The following is a 21,085-nucleotide window of genomic DNA, read 5'->3' as shown; positions in this document are numbered from 1 at the left end:
TTCTTCCATTGCTGCCGCTAGAACTGATTGCCAGGGAGAGGAACACCAGAATCGAGTGAGTGTTTTTAAGTCAGACCCGAGCTCCAGGAAGATCCTCCGGACTCCCATGAAGCAGGAATGACCAAGCCTGAGCCACCTCAGAATGCTGGACCCCATATGCGAGGAAAGTTCATAGTGGTATCCAGGAACCACGTTGGTGCTTTTTGCGAGGGTTGCGAGAAGCTGAAACCGCAAAGTGCTGCTGATCTTATGTGTGCCCATTGCTTCCGCCGATCTTCCATTCGTAGTGCAGGAGTCCTCAGACATCCTCCCTCTTGTCCCCATGACTGAAGCCCAGGAACAAGAGGATCTGCAAACTTACACAGGAACAGAAGCCAGCTGGAACCAATTTCTTCAAACCAAAGGTACTGTAAAACTAAGGGGACCTACCTCTTGTTGTGTGGCCTTGCTAGCTCTCAGTTAGGTCTTGGTTGCTTTTGCTTTGCAGAGTTGCTTGCAGCTTTGCCCCTCACAAGCCTCCCAGCGTGTGGCCCTACAGTGATTTCATTTTCTACAAAAACTCCTAAAAACATTGTGCAAGACATTTTACATACCTGCAAAAAGTGCTTCAGCTCACCTAGACTTTCACTTGATTAACATTGGCTGTCATGGCTCCCTGAAAGACTCTTCTTTGTGCTTTACCATTCCCCAGGAAATAGTTAATTTACTTTGCATTGGAGGGTTAAAATGTACTTACCTGCTTAAGAATATTTGTTAACCTTTGTTTTATTCCCCAAAACATTTTCTTTGAAACGAAACTCAGTGCTGCACTACATGTGCCAGTGATATATCAATGTCCACATTGTCCTAGTTTGTCATGGTTTGCCGGCCCTGGAAGCTATGGAGGAGATGGAAGAAATGGTAAAAGGACTATTACCTCCAGTAACACTATGCGCGTTCTAGTCTTCCCCAGCCTTTATAAACCAGGAAGTTGCTAATGTGCATGCGTTGCAACTTCCAGTGTTACGGGAAGTTTCCTAGCAGTCTGGTGTGTTTGTTTCCTCCCGCTCTCAGGTGGGTTTCCCTCTTTGTGTACTCGCTTCTTGCCTTCCCGCTCCATCCCTGTCCTTTCCTCCCGCTTACCTGCTGTCCGCGCGGTACTCTTCGGCAGCTCCCGCTTTCTCCTTGGTCACGCCCCCTTCTTTGCTTCGTGCTCTGTGTTCCTGTGTCCGGTTCTTTCTGCTCGTTCCGGGACGAGATCACTGTTGCAAGGTCTTCTGTGAAGCCGCTGCTATTCAGTCTACCCATCCAACCGTCTACTGCCGATACTCTATCTGGATATCTCCTCTGGAACCACGCTTCCGCACTGCAGTGCATTCTGGTGATAGTAGTCATCTGCTGGAATCTTCTACACCATCTGCCATGGTTTTTCGGCAAGGCTTTTCCCTGGCCTGGGGTGGGCTCCCTGGAGTCTCCGCTGCCAGGGAAAATCGCATTTCTGGCAAAGTGGCTTCCGGTGGAGCCCATATCCAATACTCCAAACAGAAGGAGAGGACTCACAAGAAGGAGACCAGCGAAACCTGGCGACAGGGAAGAAAACGAATCTCATCAGACGACACGACGGAAGACTCATCTACCTCTCATACAGATTCAGGTGAGGAGGGGGTTGGGGAGCCAAGCATTACTGCACAGACTAAATCTGAGAGATAGTTATATAAGTCACATGAGGGTGTAGGAAGTGTCTGGTTGCCATCCCCAATGGGTATCTACTGATTTACTGAACTGAGTGTGTATTTTGAAGTATATTTTTGTGTTGCATATATCTGCTCCCTTCTAAAGAAGACTTATTCAACTGACTTTTAAATTAATAAATAATTGTTTAATCAAGAAACCTCGAGTGTTAAGTGTTTATTTGGATAATTATCACTGTGAATCTAAAAAGCCTACAGCTCATATTGACCCCTCTCTTAAGCCTGGCTGCTCAATCACGTTGCCAACTTGTGTAGTACAGACTTATACCAAAAGTTGGGTTCCTGCCAGGAGGTCAAGGTTGTTGTAGTGCACCCAAAAGGTACTAATCCAAATCTTGCCTAGCACTGGTGGCAGGCGGTGAGGATCTATTGTAGAGTTGTTACACAAAGAATTTACTTTGCTTTTGTTCAACTAAAAACCTTCACAAGGCTAAGCTCCACTAGAAAAGCAGCATGCCAAATATGGATAACTTCAGTCAGGAAGCCCTGATCATTCTAACAGTAGATCAACTGAAAGAAATGTGTAAAGTCAGGAATCTCCCCATTAAAGAAGGAAAAAAAATGAATTGATTGCAAGATTGTTGAATCATCAGTTTGGCCTGTCACACCTACTACCCCAGGAAATGTGACAAAAGATAATGAGGATGATATTCTAACTCTAATATTGTTGAAAAGTCAGAGGAGTCTCAGGTAGAGAGCCCCTCTTTACTTCAACAGGCCCTTTTGCCTCAACCTTTAGCCACTGGGACCCCACAAAGTCCATTACTGAGTCCAGAATTTGCGTCTCTTGAGAAGATGAGACTTGAATTAGAATTCAAAGTTACAAGTCCAACCTGAAACCAAAACATCAGGGAGTTAGAAATGTAACATGCTCTAGAAATGAAGAAATTGTCTCTTAAAAACATTTCCCTCCCAGAGTCCTCTAGGTCTTCCAGTCCAAAGAGGCCTTGCATGCCCAAAGAAGCATTGAGTATGTATCATGTGAAACTTGATATTTTGGATTGGTTGGGGGTTTTTGAATACAATTATGGGATTCAGGGTTTTACAGGTAATCAGTTGATTCCTTGGCTTTTGTCTAGGCTCCCCCAGTTTGCAAATGATGCTGTGATGGAGGTGGGGGAACTTGAAAGATTGGAGTATGAAAATGGGAAGTTAGCTTTGATAGCTAGATTTGGGAAAACTCCTTCCCAGTACCTTAAGAGATTTAGGATCCTCAATAAGACGGATGGCACCCCTTGGGCTACCTGGGTGTGTGAATGCTTGAAAAACTTAGATGGTTGGGTTAAGGGTTACAGACTTTGAAAGAATGATAAATCTATTTTTGTTGGAATCTATTTTTGATGTCTGCTCTCCTGAGCCGAAACAGCACTTGGCTGACTCTAAAGAGATTGATCCCAAGAAGCTAGCAAAAGCTGTTGACTTGTGGGTTACCAACAGGGCCACTCACAAAAAGGATGAGGGGAAGCAGCACAAGAAAGATGACAAAGATAATTCTGAATGCTCCGATCCAAAAGAGGGCCACAAACGGAAAAAGGGTAAGCCACATGGGAACCCAGGTCAGTCTAGTGAAACCTTTGGTGCTAAAGCAGAGGGAGGTCAGCAGAAGTCCCCATTCCACAAAACATTTGGTAAATGTTATGCTTGTGGGCCAAATGACCACGTGAAAGGGGATTCCAGTTGCAAGGGTAAACCTTCAGGGGTCCACGCTGCCTCCTTAGCCTTTTTCCCTGAGGTTGAAGTTCATATGGCTAGTGGTAACTTTCAAGTATTGGCTGAAGATCCCATTGGAGTCTCAGCCAGTGTTTCTTCAGTGTCCCTGGGTCTGTGGGAACAGCAGAATGCACATGTGTATAACTATTCAAGATAATACCAAAGAATATTACAAGGACAGTGTACTTGTGAATGGACAGGAGACCCCTGCCATTAGAACACTGGGGCCAGCATTACTGTAGTGGAAGAAACTCCACAGGTCTTTGTTCTCCAGTGTGCCTGCTTAGAGCTAGAAGGACAGCCCCCGCCCCAAGCTTGAATAACAGCATACATGTTGAGTGACTGGGTTCCTGCATAAAAGGTGAGGGTCTTGATGCTGAAGCGAGGGTCGACCACTGGAAGACATGATGTCTGCAGCTACATCCAGAGCCATCCTAGTGCCCACTGCTGCTCCAGCCCACTTTTCCAAGCGACAGAGAAGTTCCGATCTGGACGACTTCCTCCCTTAGACTGGTGGGATCAACCAGTCTGAAGACTACTTGCATTAAAAGCCATTCCACAGCTAGCTGCGACCTTCACCGGCTGCAAACCGACAATACCATGGGACCCGTGACGATTATGCATTGCTAGCCTTCCGAAGATCGAATCCTCCCGAAACCTTGGTGGACTCCTTACGGACCTCCAGAGGTAGGATTCCGCGACTTGAAGTCCCCTCACCCAAAGGGTGAGCTGACAGAGCAAGCTGAATCGACCAGGCTGTAACCATTCTTCACTGGTGCCTTGAAAAGGGTGCCAAAAACCTCTGAACCGCCAATAATCCTTTGTTGAGAGCTTCCCTACTTGACTGCTGCCGTGAAGCTCCATCCAGTGTCCCTGCTCCAGTCTGACGTACCAAGAATCCGGTGACCGGGTCTGCTGCATCGTGGGGTCATCGTGCTGCATCCTCTTCATGTTTAAGGTACCGTGAGACTCTTTGTAGAACTTACCTAGAGTGGCTTTGCTGCTCCTGTATTGCTGTAATGATAATTTGTATGTACGGGAGTTTGCCCATACACGTTCGCTCAGGCCTAATGCATGTACGCCTATAGGGAGCCTTCTCTGAAGTCCCTGGCCCTTATTCCCCCAACAAAGAATGTGTACTTACTTGCTACAAGTCATCTTCTGGAGCTCTTGACTTTCTACAGCTAGTTACTTATTTTGCCGCCCAGTCTGACTCAGACTCTCATACCTAGATAGGGATGGACTACTTCCGCCTAAGGCTTCTGTGAATTCAATGCAAATCTCATCTGCTCTGTGTTAGTTTTGATTCTCTCTCTCTCCCTCTCCCTCTTTCTCTCCCTTTCTCTCTCTCTCTTTCTCTCCCTTTCTCTCTCTCTCTCTTGAAACAGTGATTCCAACTATTAATTGTCAAGTGCTTTTACTACCTTGAATTGCTTCCAGGTATTCTACAAGTCTGTATGTTATTTTACTTACCAATATTATCATTTTATGATTGTTGGTTGATGAATACTTTTGCTAACCTCAAGAGACTATTTTCCTTACCTGCATTCCAACTTAAGGTTTACCATTGATTTCAGTTACCCCTGCAAAAGTCCTACTGTATATATGTATAGAAGTTTCTCTTACCTGAATTGAAAAGTGAACTCAACCTTGCCTAGTATTTTTAATAAATAATATGCATGTATAACTACAAGAGTGTAACTGTCTTCTTGACAGTTTGCGTGCTCAAAGGTCTTTGTACTCTACTACAGCCCTTCTCCCTTCTAGAGTAAGCCTGGCTGATCAGCCATAGCTACCGACAACCCTTTTGGGTAGTTCAGGCCTATACTAAGAGCTGGAGCCATAGTCCTACCATAGGTGGACTTTAGTAAAACTAACAAGTCTAAAGAAAATTACCCATCCTCAATGCCAATAGGCTATAAAGGTCCTTTACATTTTTACATGAGGAAATATTCTAACAAGCATGTACATACTCAGAAGAACCATTTTACCAGATTAGTATATTCATCAAGACAGTAAGCTTTTCGACTACCCTTTCGGACTCTTCCCCATTTCTACAATAATTTTCAGTTCAGGTTATTTTTCGAGCATCTAACTTACCAATTTGCTGAAGTAGCTGCGGCTCACTTTCACCACCTCGCCCTTATAGCGCACACAGACAACATTGGTGTCCACATGCATCTCCACGCAAGGCATCGGCGGAGAAGGGGCAGACAATCTCACAGGATAACAGTACACCAGCCGATCTTGAACCTCAGGAGATTCCACTTCCTCTGTGAAAAAATCCCAGCAGTTATAACCCAGCTTGTGAACCCTTACAAAATAAGAAAAGAGTAAATATCCCTCTGAACCCTCAGCTAAAAGTACAACTCAAAAGCATCATCCTCTTCTGGTGGTGACCTCCTCCCATGTGGCCAGGGGTCGGCAGCCGCTACCTGATCCTGACCCTGGGGGCGGCTACATGAGGGAGGATCACATGGGAGGAGACAACCTCCGGGAGATAACATGGCTTCATTGGATGAGACATGGTATCCACAATTTGCCTGTGAAAGTTATCCTCCCATACCAAAGACTTGTATGGCCCATTGGCCTTCATCTACACCTCCCTCTTTGAAGAATAGGGAAAACTTCTCCCTACATCAAACGAGCCAAACCTCCACCCCGTGATCGATCATGTAGAAATTACAAGACCACCTTCTCCAAGTGCATTTTTGAATCATCCAGGCATACTTTGCCATTTAAAACTATAGAAAGTTATTATTCAAGCTTTGGAAAACAATCACCAATAATGGACTTCTTGTTCCAGTGTTAGCAGAGTTTTCCTAAAGTCCTACTGGCAGTAAGACTTTAGTAAGCCATCCCAGTGGTTTGTATATCCACAACTCTTAGTATCAGTCTGTACTAGCTCAGGACCTTGGTAGAGTGGCAGACTAGTCAGGCTAATCTTAAGAGCAAGATGCTGTAAGTAATTACACTGAATCATATTAGCTAGACGGGCACAACAAAGAAGCACTTGAACTTATAGTGATATAAAAAGGTATATATTTATTATATTTACATCACAATCACTTAGGAATACTTGATAATACACTTCAACTGGCACTTTCCACTTCTGTGTTTGTTTGCGGTTACATCTGTAGCAACGTTATAAAGGGAAAAGACAATGGGCCTCATTAGGAGGTCGGAGGTAAGGGAAAACCGATGCCGCTAAAGGATTACCGGCATCGCTAACCACTCCGGTCCATTACAACCCGCCAACCTATTAGCGGCACCGTAAATAACGGTGCCTCTAATAGCGGCATTGGCGCGGGCACGCAACCCTACATGCCGGCAATAGCGGCATGGCGTAAACAGGAGCTGAACAGAAGTCAGGCGGACATGCAAATAACGGCCTACAGAAGCCCGAAAAGTACCTTACCGGGATGGAGTAAATACCGGCATCGCGAACCACCCGTAAACGGCCATGTGCAGTGTTCCCAACTGCCACAGGTGCACACAATCATCACAGGTGGAGGCAATGAAGACTGGGCCAGCCCAAAGGGAGCACACATCACCCCTTCCCACACCCAGTCACACACCAAAATGATACCAATACTAGTAGCAATGTTGGGGCTGGAGGACATGATTGCAGTGGAACTCTAGCAAAAACAACAACAGGCAGCAAAAACAACAACAGGCAGCACAGAGGAGACGCAGGAGGAGAAGGAGAGTGAGGCAGGCACAGCATGCACCACCAGTGCAGGCAGTTGTACCACACAGGCAGCCCCCAATCCCTCGAATCAGAGCCAGTGCATTCAGCCTAACCCCTGAGCAGATCCACACCCTGTACCGTCTGGACCGGGACACCATCACCACCATTGTGGACATGATACATAATGACATTGCCAGCCTATAGACATCCGTACCGCCATCCCCCATCTACTGAAGGTGGTGTCTCTGCTCCACTTCCTGGCCACAGGCACCTACCAGCACACAGTTGGGCAGATGCATGGCATATCACAACCATTATTCTCACGTACACTGAACCAACTGCTCAATGCCCTCCTGAAGCACTCAGGCGACCGCATATTCCTACCACGGACTGCCCAGGAGATCTCCAACACCAAAGTTGGCTTCCATTCACTAGCAGGCATCCCAGGTTGCGTTGGTGCCCTCGACTGCACCCATGTTGAATTGGTGGTCCCAAATGCCATGGAGGTAGTGTACCGCAACCGTAAATTATACCACTCCATCAACATGCAAATGGTATGTGACTCAAACAAGATCATCACACATTGTTGTGCCCGATTTCCCAGATCAACGCATGATTCAATGGTCATGCGGAACTCCACGATACCACGCTACATGGAGCGGCACGCAGGGCAACAATCCTGGCTACTCGGTGAGTTGCATGTCAAGCCCATGGGAGTGTGATGTGGGGAGATGATTGGGGGGAGAGATGCATACTTCAACTGGCTGAGCTGGGGGGGGGGGAAGATGCATACTTCACTTGGCTGAGATGGGGGTTTGGGGAAGAGATGCATACTTCACCTGGCTGAGATGGAGGGGCGGGGGGGAGAGATGCATACTTCACCTGGCTGAGATGGGGGGTGGGGGAGATGCATACTTCACGTGGCTGAGAGTACCTGAGAGGATGGACCATTCTCATACCCCCAAAGCAGGCCAGACTGGACCTGACACCTGACACCTAAATGCAAGACGTAAACTGCCCTACTATGAAAATGAGGCAGTGCTACAACCATTCCATAGCCATCAACATGTACACTGCACATAATGAGTCCGTAGCCCCTGCAACACAATGCAGCGACATGCAGTTAGTATGGCCAATGCACATGACCAAATTCCATCATCAAAAAGGACAGTTGTCCATTACTGCGTACAAAGAAGTCACATGAGGGCAAAATACATGAACCCACTCCTACACCAACACAGACTTCCAGCATAACAGCATGGCAACATCTGCCGTGAAAAGTGAGATCATCAAGAGTCTGCCATCAACGGTGACAGGATGAAAGCATACAATTGACTACACATCACCTAGATCATGGGAAGAAACGGCATGGACAACCACAGTGAATGAGCACTCATAAGGAATAGGACACCCCTGCGCCCACTAGACGATGCCACGCACACCTGTCGATCAGATGAATTCACACATTGCAGTTACTTTATGTGGCTTTATTCATGCATGTATATGTGGATGCAAACAGGAAATGAATGCATGCTATTGTGTCATTGATACAGGTCCCATTTGATGTAATCACTTACACATAACCATTGTGCACACATGCAGGTGATGCTGGCTATCCCTTGAAGAGGTGGCTCCTTACCCTGTCCGGAACCCGCAGAACAGGCACGAAGAGGACTACAATCGTGCGCATACACGTACCCGTGTGGTGATTGAGCAGACATTTGGCCTTTTGAAGGCACGGTTTTGCTGCCTCAGCAGGTCTGGTGAGGCACTCCTGTACGGGCATGAGAAGGTGGGCAAGATCATCATGGCATGTGCCATGCTACACAATATGTGCATCAGACGGAATGTGCCTCTGCCCCCTGACGCTGAACTGCAACCACCTGACGAGGGGGATGAGGAGGGAGGAGATGGGGCTGCACTTCAGGGAGGTAGCGATGCACAGGAGGGACGTGCCGTGCGCCAGACTTTGATTAACCAATGCTTCTAACACACCTGGATGCAGAGTGTGCCATGGAGGTGGGACTCAGGGCACTGGGCGTGTCAGGGACATGGACACTGTACACTGTTCACCAATAAAGCACACGTACACAATAAGCAATGTCCGGTCATGTGAATTCTCATTTCACAACAGGTGTATTGAACAAATAGAACATAGAAAGTGCACAAGCCCTCCACCCCATACACCCTCTCACCCCTCCACCTCCCCCCTCAACTTCCCCACACACCCTCTCCCTCCTCCCCCTCTCCCCTGAAATTCCCCACACACCCTCTCCCCTCCTCCTTTCCCCTCAACTTCCCCACACATTGCATGCATCATTAGTCTTCATGAGTTCCGAATGGCAGGATGCACCTACACCCCTTGGCCACTGCCAGCATCAGGTGGACGCCTGTCCGACCTGCGCAGGTTCCGCCCAGACCTACGCAGAGGGCTGGTCTGAGTGGAGCTGGCATTTGAGGAATGCCAGGTTGTTCAACCACCTGTGCGGGACGCAGGGCCTCCAATGCTGCCACCATGTGGGTGAGGACCTGCCTCACAGCCGCCAATTCGTTGCATAGGTCTTTGGAAGTAGACTCAATGGCAGATTTGAGGGACGCTGCACATTTCCTGATATCCTCCCTTGCCTGGCCACATTCAATGATGTGCTGGGTCACCAACCCTGTCAGCTCCTCCTGGCGCTTTTGGATTACCCTGATCCCCTCTTGCCTGTCCCGGACACTGGTGGATGTCGAAGGTGCATGCGACATGGTTGGTGCTTCATGCATGCTCGCCGTGGGGCTGAGGCTCCCTTGCCTTGACTCCAGAGCAGACAGCTCATGGCTACTGGTATTGTGCATGCTTGGTGGGGAGAGGTGGGGTGACTGCAGGGGGCCTGTAGCGGTAGGTGTGCTATGTGCTTCATCATCTGACACGGCTGCTGTGGCAGCTGCCTCTACGACAGTACTGCTGGCAGCGGATACAGTGCCTTCAGCCACTGGCTCCTGTGTGGTGGTGGCTGGCGTGGGTGCTGTGATGGTGGGCATATTGCACATTGGTGCTGTAGGTTCTTCGGTTGTGTTGGGCTTGTGAGGTAGTCCTGGTTTCGCTCTTGCCCTTGATGTTGAGGGCCTGTTTGCTCCCTCCATGCCCCTGGACTTCCTGACTGGTGTTGCAGGCTGCTCCCTGGGGGCATGATCATCGCTGTCAGATTGTGTGCCTGTGGGGGATGAGGAGAGGGAAAGCGTTAGTGATGGGTGTACGTGCATCAGGCATGCATTGGGGTAGCAGCATTTCTACGGAATGGCGGGTATTTGCCGTTGGAGCAGTGACATACGGGTTGCTTGCCTTTTGGGTGCGTCATGCAGGGATGCATCTGGGCTGACATGTATGGGGTGCATCATGCATGTGGACAAAATGGTGCTGTGCACTGCCTGTAGGCAGGTTTGCGTACATGTGTCTGGTGGCCCCTGCTTTGCATCATTACACTGTCAGTTTGGGGGGACATCTTTATGGTTTCCATTACACTGGTTTATTTGGGACACCTACCTGCATCAGCCGATGACGGGGCTCCACGCTCCATATCCCCCACTCCCACAATTGCCTCCATTCCGATGGTGCTCGCATAAGTCTCCTCCCAGAGAGTCATCTTTATGGGTGAGCCATCTCCACCACCTGTTGCCATTCCCTGGCTACGGTTTGCCGAGATGATATTCCGGACGCGTAGCCACAGGTCATCCCAGCGCTTCCGGACATCTTTCACTGTGGGCGGGGTGGTGCCAACCGCACTCACTTTACGCGCCACCTCCGCCCAGATTTCTTTTTTGCGCAACAGTGCAGGTCGGCGCATGTCATTGGAAAACACAACATCCCCATTTTCTGCCAAGGTGTCCGCGAGCATGTTGAGCTCTTCCTCAGAGAAGCGCTCCTTGCGCATGCGTGCAGCACCTTTTTTAAGGGCCTTGGGCATTCTAATATGCTGCTGGTTTGTTTTCGGACAGGTGTGGTGGTGATGTGGATCCTGGGTGCAAAGGATGGCAATGGATTGTGTTTTTCAAGATGGCCGATGTGCTCTTTCTCGTTCCTGTGCGGTGACGCTACTTCCGGTTCCGCCTATTTGCGGTCACTGCTATTAGCGGTGGCCACTCTTAGCGGTCACCGCTAATAGCGGTGACCACTAATGCCGGAGGCATGGATGGCGGTGGTACTATCTGCACTTTACTCGATGCGGCTAAGGGCGATTTTTGGGTATTTGCGGCATGGTGGTAAGGTTGTTACCAGCATGGCGCAAAGATTGTGCCCGCGAAGTCATAATAGCCCTCTAATAGCGGTCTCTAGGCTACAAGGGCAAAGTATTTGCTCCATGCCAGTAAGGACCGTAACTTACCTCCAACCTCGTAATGACCCCCAATGTTATTGTATTATCGGTTATTGTGCATGCGCGTTTTCAACGGTTTATACCGTAGTACATTTACTCTGCAAACACCTATAGTAAAGTACCTTAGAGGGAAGAAAATGGTTAGTTAGTGCAACATAAGCTTAGTTCAATGTTCTAGAGACTGTTTTTTTCAACTGCTAAGTCTAACGTACAAAAACACAACCCTAGCTAAAGGCAATTCGTAGAGGGCTTGAAGTCTTGACAATCAGCAAATAATTAAGAGTTCCTGTGGATTTCTTCCAGTGCCTAAAGTTATGGAAGCAGCAAGTTAACAACTAACAAGGGAGACCTTAAAACGGACTTGAGAAGGGGACACAAGCAGCGGCTTCGGTCAGAGGTAAGAGGGGGTTGCCCTGGACACCTCTACATGCATTCCAATGCTCTGGAGCAACTTCTTGGAATCAGGTAAGCAATACCTTTTTCCCCACAGTACCTTCGGTTAGAAGAAAATGTTTGTGCTGGATGCTCCGCAATGTTGCAGCTCTCGACCCAACCTCTGGATTCCTTGATCTGGTGATTGAAGGCAGGACAATGGACGTGATCACACAGCAGCAGTCTTGAGGGAGGACCTGTGGCACGACTTTCAGCAACTTCTTGGTTCACTCTGCGGTTTTGGCACCTTTTCTGCAGCACCAACAAAGGACATGGATCGCCCAGTCAATCTTCTTCACTTCCTGCAGTTCTAGTGAGGAGGTCTGGATGAGTTGGATCGGATCTCTGGAGTGTCCTTATGGGTTCAGCAAAGGTTTGGACAGATTTGGCCTTTCCATGATGATGCACTCGAAACGGGCAGCAGGTCTCTTGGCATTGTGGTTCCACAGCTCTGGAAGCTCCCAATACCTTGGAAGTTAGTTTTGGGAATGGTTGTTCTCACCAGCCAAAGGGAAGGAGTCCTCTTCAGAGCTCCTCTGTCGCATAGAAAACGGGGTCAGGACAGCAGTGGTCGCTTCACAGTGTTGCAAAGGGTCTGCAGGTATCTCTGGTCATCTTCTTCGGTTTCCAGTGGTCGACTTACTTTTCATTCGAGAAGCGTGACCTTTTATGCAGTTCCAGCACACTCCTCTGCAATCTCTCAGCATTTTACAGAAAGGAATGTGTGGCTGCCTAATCAGGACAGCCAGACCCCCTGTGGGAGCTGGACCTATTCAGGCACTCCGGCAGACAAAGGACAGGGCGGTGGAAAACGCCTCCCCTTCTTCCTGCTTGCCCAAACACACTGGAGCCTAGGCATACCTACGGGTTCCCTTGAAAGGCAAAAAACACACACTGACCTCCCCCTCACAGAATGGTAGAAGGGCTAACGAAGAACAACCACGCTAGTAATGGCAAAAAAGAAGTTATGCCCCAAGTTGGTACTTGCGTGCCCCTATTGTGCACTACAGAGGCTATGGACATAGCCTGCAGTATAAAACATACACAATAGTTGGAAAAACACGTCCACTGCCACCAGCCATAACTAGGTGATTGTCTATGTAACTAAAAACGCACAGGAGCAGAGAGAAGGGGGCTACTAGGCTTCCCTTTGGCACACCGCTGAAGGTGGTGTCTGCCAATCTCTCAAACTATAACGTTTTCTGAGAGATACTAAGTATCTATCTATCCTTACTTGAGGATACAGAAAAAGAATCTTAAGGGTACCCAGCAACACTGCCCATAACAAGCTGTGTGCTGCAGTATTAAAAACACAGATGCCTTTAAGAGCTATGGAGCAGACAGACTCCATAGTACAGGTAGAATACAAAGAGTTCCAAAAGACAGAGCCCACAAGAATGAGAGGAAAAAGGCTCCACTCATTCAGGATTGAAAGAAAAAGCAATTAGTGCTGGGGGTCTCACTAGGAGAGGAGATGAGGCAAACAAACGATAAATCTTCCTAACAATGTGTTAATAAGTCGGTCGGTTTGTTGGGGCCTCTGGCGCAGCTCTTTAGTTGCCGCTTGGCGGTTTCTAGCCAGGTTCTTGGTTGTGGCCCATCTTGTCTGCTCTCTAGTAGTTTGTCTGTGGTGTTATTGTTTTTGCTGGTGTCCCTTCGAGGTGGTCATTGTTTGTTGAATAGCCAGGTTTTGAGTCATTTCCTGTAGGTGATATGGTCTTCTGTGTTTCCAATTTCTTTGGGCATGGTGTTCCAGATGTTAGCAATTAGACTTGAGAACGCTGCCATACCGAATTTCCTTTTTTGTAATTTTTAGATCATTGCTGGATCTTGGGTCCCTCCCTGGGTGATACCGGATAATCTTGTCTTGGAGGAATTCAGCTCCTTGTCTATGCAAGGCGTTGTGGGGGTGGGGGCACAACCAATCAGTTTCTGCAAATTGCAGGCTGAAATCTCTGATCTCAACCCACGTTCCACAGAACCCGCAGGCTGCCTCACCCGCCGTAGGCTGCCATCTTTCCCCCACCCTCGTTTTCTTTTCCTTTTCCTACCTCCCACCTCTGCCCCACTTACCTTATTGTTGCAGCTGATGCTGCAGCACATTCCCTCCTACCTTCCTGCCTTCTACAACCACGGCAAACATTTTGGATTAGTATTTGTATTCATTGAACGGGACGCACATGGCGTCACATACAATGAATTTAGCAACCCGGGTTACCGCTTTGGTAACCCAGGGTGCTAATGGCGTTAACACCACGTTCCAAGTGCTGGAACGGGGGGGGGCAACGGCCTGGGCCATTAACTTGGGATGCCTGGCAGTTATCCTCCTCCTCCCGCTGCAGCCCTTGGAACGGGGTGTTCATGCCACATTACTTTTTTTTTTATAACTGCACTATGCTCTACTGTGTTATGTTTATCCTGAGTACGCATGGTGAGTGTTGCCCCGGTGTGCTGCGACTGATTTCTGCCCTCCATCCCCACTTTTGTGTATTCTACTGGGGCCCCAAAGCCCATGCAGACCCCGCTGCCACCCCGCGTCTTCCTCCTGAGTCTTCTTCCTTCCCTCCCGCCTCCCGTCCTGCCCCCCCTGCTCCCATTGGTCCGTGGACCTTGGTGCCTGTGGTATAGCCACAGAGCAACACTCACCGGCCCCATCTCCATCGGAGCCAGGTGAGTGTTGCCCCGGTGTGCTGCGGCTGGTTTCTTCCCCCATCCCCTCTTTTGTGTATTGTACTAGGGCCCCGAGGCCCGTGCAGACCCCACTGCCACCCCGTGCCCGCCTCCCAAGTCTCCTTACCTCCCTTAAATATCCGTAGGCCCGAGGCCTTTTGCGACCCGCAGCAGCCTGTTCTCACCCCGCACCCTCTTCCTGGTTTCCCTTCCCTCCCGCCTCCCAACCCCCCCAGCACCGCTCTGTTTGGTCCTCCCAGCCTTCACCACTGGTCTTCCCAGGGCAGCCCTTCTGCCCGCGCAGCCCTGCAGCTAAGAGCACTAAGGCCAAGGACGCCCCCAGGAAGTGTCAGCAGGAGAAGCAGTGGCCAGCCGTCAACCATCATCTACAAGGACCAGTAAGGTAGGAGTGGCCTGGGTCAGGAGTAGAGCAACTACTCTACCCTAGACTCCGAGCCACTTACCAAACCCATAGTAAACAAGGTGATTACTCCTCACTGCATGTCTCTTTCCCTCACCCGCCAATTTAATCATTATTTAATACTGTACCAATCTGGCTAGGCACAGACCCCCTTCCTCTGTATAGACCTATACAATTCTCTCAAATTTAGCAGGGGTTCTGTCGCCAAACTGCATTGTATGTTATTTAGATTGCATTGATAGACCTGCCTCCCACTACACAGGTCTCTCAAATCTAGTTGGGTTCTTGTGCCCAAATTGCATTGTATGATATTTAGATTGCATTTATAGGCCTATCCCCCACTATACAGGTCTCACCAGCTTAGCAGGGGTTCTGTCTCCAAACTGCATTGCACTATACTTACATTGCATTGATAGACCTGCCTCACACTACACAGGTCTCTCAAATCTAGTTGGGTTTCGTACCCAGATTGCATTGTATGATATTTAGATTGCATTGATAGGCCTCTCTCCCACTATACAGGTCTCTCCAATTTAGCAGGGGTTCTGTCTCCAAATTGCATTGTATGATATTTAGATTGCATTGATAGGCCTGTCTCCTACTATATGGATCTAATTGGGCTTTGTGTCCAGATCGCATTGTGTGATACTCAGATTGCATTGAGAGGCCTGTCTCTCAAATCTAGCAGAACTTCTGTGGCCGGATTGCATCAAGAGAGTAAGTCCTAGCTGGGCCCCTCAAACTCACTCCTCAACTAGTACATGTCCTCCCCGAACCTACATGGCTAACTCACCGCAGTGAACCCTTCAGGGAGACATCCACTGTGCAGGACTCCCAGATCTAGCTGTGTCTGGTAGCGTGCTCCACTGCTTCAACTGACCCTCAAATCTAGCTGTGTTTGGTCCAGTACTCCGTCACCTTCTTGGGCGTAGGCCTTTCACCCATTATACAGGGCCCCTGATCTAACTGCATTTAGTTTGGTACTCTATTAATCCTGAAACCCATCACTACCTAGCTTAATTGAGTCATTTACCACCAGACCAGTTAACGCCCATAACCCTCCCCGACAGTGCACCCTTAGGAAACAAACCCTACCCACCGACAGAAATGACAGACTGAGCCAGAGAGCTCCCTAGCATATCCAGAGAAGGAAAACCAAGATTACTGTGCCTACACAACACAGCATAGAGGACCAACTACCCTACTAGGCCTGCACCTTAAACTGAAAAATGGCCCGACCCAGAAAAGGACGCCGAGAAAGAGAGCAAGATCGCGCAACAAGGGACGCAAACACAACACCAACAGAACCCAGAAGAAGCAGCCTCATTGGCAGGAAACACGCCTAACACAGTTATAACTGGAACAAACTATGTAAGAGAAAAATCTTTATACCTCACATCTTACCTCGCGACAACCACAGAACACCGACACCTCAACACGGAAACCTCAAGACATGCAAAGAATTTCCCGAAACACCCCGAAAAAAGACGGGAGCACTCAACAAGAGAGCGGGATGACTCTGACCCCATTACCCCTTACATCACAAGAACGGAGGGATACCATCGATTTCCACAACATCCCACACAATACGACGAAGCCCCGACAACCAACAATGCTACCTCCAACCTAACAATCGGACTCAATGAAGAAGAAGCCATCGCTGATCTTCAACCAAGCTTCATCACAGCAGAAGCACCGCGATTAATCAGCCCCGCTATCAACCTATTGGACCGCTTAAATGAAGAAGCAGCTGTCGCCGTTCTTCTTCCTACCAACATCAATGCGGAAACACCACGACCGGACAACTACAAACCTGAACAACGAATAACTACAAAACAAAATCACACCCAGAGAATCCACTGCAACTTAATAAACACAAGGCCAATGTCCAAATATTCAACTGAAATATACAACCTCCTATCAAAAGGAGGCATAGATATCCTATTTGTAACCGAAACATGGCTAGACAACAACTACAAGATCACCATCAACAACTGCCTGCCTGAAAACTTCAAATGCATCCAAGCAAACAGAAAATCCAAAAGAGGGGGGGGGGGGGCTAGCAAAAATCCAACTAAACATCGATAAATGTGAATCCTTAATAGTGCGGCTATCAATAAACCCCAGAACAAACCTGAAATTCCTACTGATGTACAGACCACCAACCTACGATGCGACTTTCATAGACGCCTTCATGGAAGCAATCACCATCCTAGCCAACAAGTACAATCATCTGATCATCCCCAGAGATTTCAACATCTGGTTCGACGAAGAAACCACAACCACACAAAAATCCTTAACCGCCCAACTAGCAGCCATGTGTGCAATCTTCGCCAACAAGGATCTCATCACCACGGCACCCCATATTCAAATACTCTGGAGCGACCACCTCATCATTCCATTCATAATCACAATGGACGCTCCAAAAAAGAAGCAACAAGAAAAACCACCGATCATGATGAAAAGAAATTGGAGAACCATAAAAAACTCCTATCTAACCGAGCTCTAGGCTACAAGGGCAAAGTATTTGCTCCATGCCAGTAAGGACCGTAACTTACCTCCAACCTCGTAATGACCCCCAATGTTATTGTATTATCGGTTATTGTGCATGCGCGTTTTCAACGGTTTATACCGTAGTACATTTACTCTGCAAACACCTATAGTAAAGTACCTTAGAGGGAAGAAAATGGTTAGTTAGTGCAACATAAGCTTAGTTCAATGTTCTAGAGACTGTTTTTTTCAACTGCTAAGTCTAACGTACAAAAACACAACCCTAGCTAAAGGCAATTCGTAGAGGGCTTGAAGTCTTGACAATCAGCAAATAATTAAGAGTTCCTGTGGATTTCTTCCAGTGCCTAAAGTTATGGAAGCAGCAAGTTAACAACTAACAAGGGAGACCTTAAAACGGACTTGAGAAGGGGACACAAGCAGCGGCTTCGGTCAGAGGTAAGAGGGGGTTGCCCTGGACACCTCTACATGCATTCCAATGCTCTGGAGCAACTTCTTGGAATCAGGTAAGCAATACCTTTTTCCCCACAGTACCTTCGGTTAGAAGAAAATGTTTGTGCTGGATGCTCCGCAATGTTGCAGCTCTCGACCCAACCTCTGGATTCCTTGGTCTGGTGATTGAAGGCAGGACAATGGACGTGATCACACAGCAGCAGTCTTGAGGGAGGACCTGTGGCACGACTTTCAGCAACTTCTTGGTTCACTCTGCGGTTTTGGCACCTTTTCTGCAGCACCAACAAAGGACATGGATCGCCCAGTCAATCTTCTTCACTTCCTGCAGTTCTAGTGAGGAGGTCTGGATGAGTTGGATCGGATCTCTGGAGTGTCCTTATGGGTTCAGCAAAGATTTGGACAGATTTGGCCTTTCCATGATGATGCACTCGAAACGGGCAGCAGGTCTCTTGGCATTGTGGTTCCACAGCTCTGGAAGCTCCCAATACCTTGGAAGTTAGTTTTGGGAATGGTTGTTCTCACCAGCCAAAGGGAAGGAGTCCTCTTCAGAGCTCCTCTGTCGCATAGAAAACGGGGTCAGGACAGCAGTGGTCGCTTCACAGTGTTGCAAAGGGTCTGCAGGTATCTCTGGTCATCTTCTTCGGTTTCCAGTGGTCGACTTACTTTTCATTCGAGAAGCGTGACCTTTTATGCAGTTCCAGCACACTCCTCTGCAATCTCTCAGCATTTTACAGAAAGGAATGTGTGGCTGCCTAATCAGGACAGCCAGACCCCCTGTGGGAGCTGGACCTATTCAGGCACTCCGGCAGACAAAGGACAGGGCGGTGGAAAACGCCTCCCCTTCTTCCTGCTTGCCCAAACACACTGGAGCCTAGGCATACCTACGGGTTCCCTTGAAAGGCAAAAAACACACACTGACCTCCCCCTCACAGAATGGTAGAAGGGCTAACGAAGAACAACCACGCTAGTAATGGCAAAAAAGAAGTTATGCCCCAAGTTGGTACTTGCGTGCCCCTATTGTGCACTACAGAGGCTATGGACATAGCCTGCAGTATAAAACATACACAATAGTTGGAAAAACACGTCCACTGCCACCAGCCATAACTAGGTGATTGTCTATGTAACTAAAAACGCACAGGAGCAGAGAGAAGGGGGCTACTAGGCTTCCCTTTGGCACACCGCTGAAGGTGGTGTGTGCCAATCTCTCAAACTATAACGTTTTCTGAGAGATACTAAGTATCTATCTATCCTTACTTGAGGATACAGAAAAAGAATCTTAAGGGTACCCAGCAACACTGCCCATAACAAGCTGTGTGCTGCAGTATTAAAAACACAGATGCCTTTAAGAGCTATGGAGCAGACAGACTCCATAGTACAGGTAGAATACAAAGAGTTCCAAAAGACAGAGCCCACAAGAATGAGAGGAAAAAGGCTCCACTCATTCAGGATTGAAAGAAAAAGCAATTAGTGCTGGGGGTCTCACTAGGAGAGGAGATGAGGCAAACAAACGATAAATCTTCCTAACAATGTGTTAATAAGTCGGTCGGTTTGTTGGGGCCTCTGGCGCAGCTCTTTAGTTGCCGCTTGGCGGTTTCTAGCCAGGTTCTTGGTTGTGGCCCATCTTGTCTGCTCTCTAGTAGTTTGTCTGTGGTGTTATTGTTTTTGCTGGTGTCCCTTCGAGGTGGTCATTGTTTGTTGAATAGCCAGGTTTTGAGTCATTTCCTGTAGGTGATATGGTCTTCTGTGTTTCCAATTTCTTTGGGCATGGTGTTCCAGATGTTAGCAATTAGACTTGAGAACGCTGCCATACCGAATTTCCTTTTTTGTAATTTTTAGATCATTGCTGGATCTTGGGTCCCTCCCTGGGTGATACCGGATAATCTCGTCTTGGAGGAATTCAGCTCCTTGTCTATGCAAGGCGTTGTGGGGGTGGGGGCACAACCAATCAGTTTCTGCAAATTGCAGGCTGAAATCTCTGATCTCAACCCACGTTCCACAGAACCCGCAGGCTGCCTCACCCGCCGTAGGCTGCCATCTTTCCCCCACCCTCGTTTTCTTTTCCTTTTCCTACCTCCCACCCCTGCCCCACTTACCTTATTGTTGCAGCTGATGCTGCAGCACATTCCCTCCTACCTTCCTGCCTTCTACAACCACGGCAAACATTTTGGATTAGTATTTGTATTCATTGAACGGGACGCACATGGCGTCACATACAATGAATTTAGCAACCCGGGTTACCGCTTTGGTAACCCAGGGTGCTAATGGCGTTAACACCACGTTCCAAGTGCTGGAACGGGGGGGGGCAACGGCCTGGGCCATTAACTTGGGATGCCTGGCAGTTATCCTCCTCCTCCCGCTGCAGCCCTTGGAACGGGGTGTTCATGCCACATTACTTTTTTTTTTATAACTGCACTATGCTCTACTGTGTTATGTTTATCCTGAGTACGCATGGTGAGTGTTGCCCCGGTGTGCTGCGACTGATTTCTGCCCTCCATCCCCACTTTTGTGTATTCTACTGGGGCCCCAAAGCCCATGCAGACCCCGCTGCCACCCCGCGTCTTCCTCCTGAGTCTTCTTCCTTCCCTCCCGCCTCCCGTCCTGCCCCCCCTGCTCCCATTGGTCCGTGGACCTTGGTGCCTGTGGTATAGCCACAGAGCAACACTCACCGGCCCCATCTCCATCGGAGCCAGGTGAGTGTTGCCCCGGTGTGCTGCGGCTGGTTTCTTCCCCCATCCCCTCTTTTGTGTATTGTACTAGGGCCCCGAGGCCCGTGCAGACCCCACTGCCACCCCGTGCCCGCCTCCCAAGTCTCCTTACCTCCCTTAAATATCCGTAGGCCCGAGGCCTTTTGCGACCCGCAGCAGCCTGTTCTCACCCCGCACCCTCTTCCTGGTTTCCCTTCCCTCCCGCCTCCCAACCCCCCCAGCACCGCTCTGTTTGGTCCTCCCAGCCTTCACCACTGGTCTTCCCAGGGCAGCCCTTCTGCCCGCGCAGCCCTGCAGCTAAGAGCACTAAGGCCAAGGACGCCCCCAGGAAGTGTCAGCAGGAGAAGCAGTGGCCAGCCGTCAACCATCATCTACAAGGACCAGTAAGGTAGGAGTGGCCTGGGTCAGGA

General features: G+C 48.8%; 1 protein-coding gene across 2 annotated transcripts in view; it reads right to left on the bottom strand.

Annotated features, from left to right (window-relative positions):
- The window catches only part of PCIF1 (phosphorylated CTD interacting factor 1), a 400,121-nt gene that overhangs the window by 120,621 nt on the left and 258,415 nt on the right, over nucleotides 1-21,085 (bottom strand). For both annotated transcript variants that reach the window (XM_069651242.1, XM_069651241.1), the window contains one exon: nucleotides 5,541-5,713. In XM_069651242.1, the coding sequence (XP_069507343.1) occupies nucleotides 5,541-5,713 (173 nt within the window). The remainder of the gene's footprint in view (nucleotides 1-5,540; nucleotides 5,714-21,085) is intronic.

This window comes from Ambystoma mexicanum, chromosome 3p (genome assembly GCF_040938575.1).
Source record: "Ambystoma mexicanum isolate Mex_15411 chromosome 3p, UKY_AmexF1_1, whole genome shotgun sequence".
Classification (NCBI taxonomy): Eukaryota; Metazoa; Chordata; class Amphibia; order Caudata; family Ambystomatidae; genus Ambystoma; species Ambystoma mexicanum.
The sequence above is the reverse complement of the archived record's forward strand: the minus strand, read 5'-3'. Positions and strand labels throughout refer to the sequence as shown.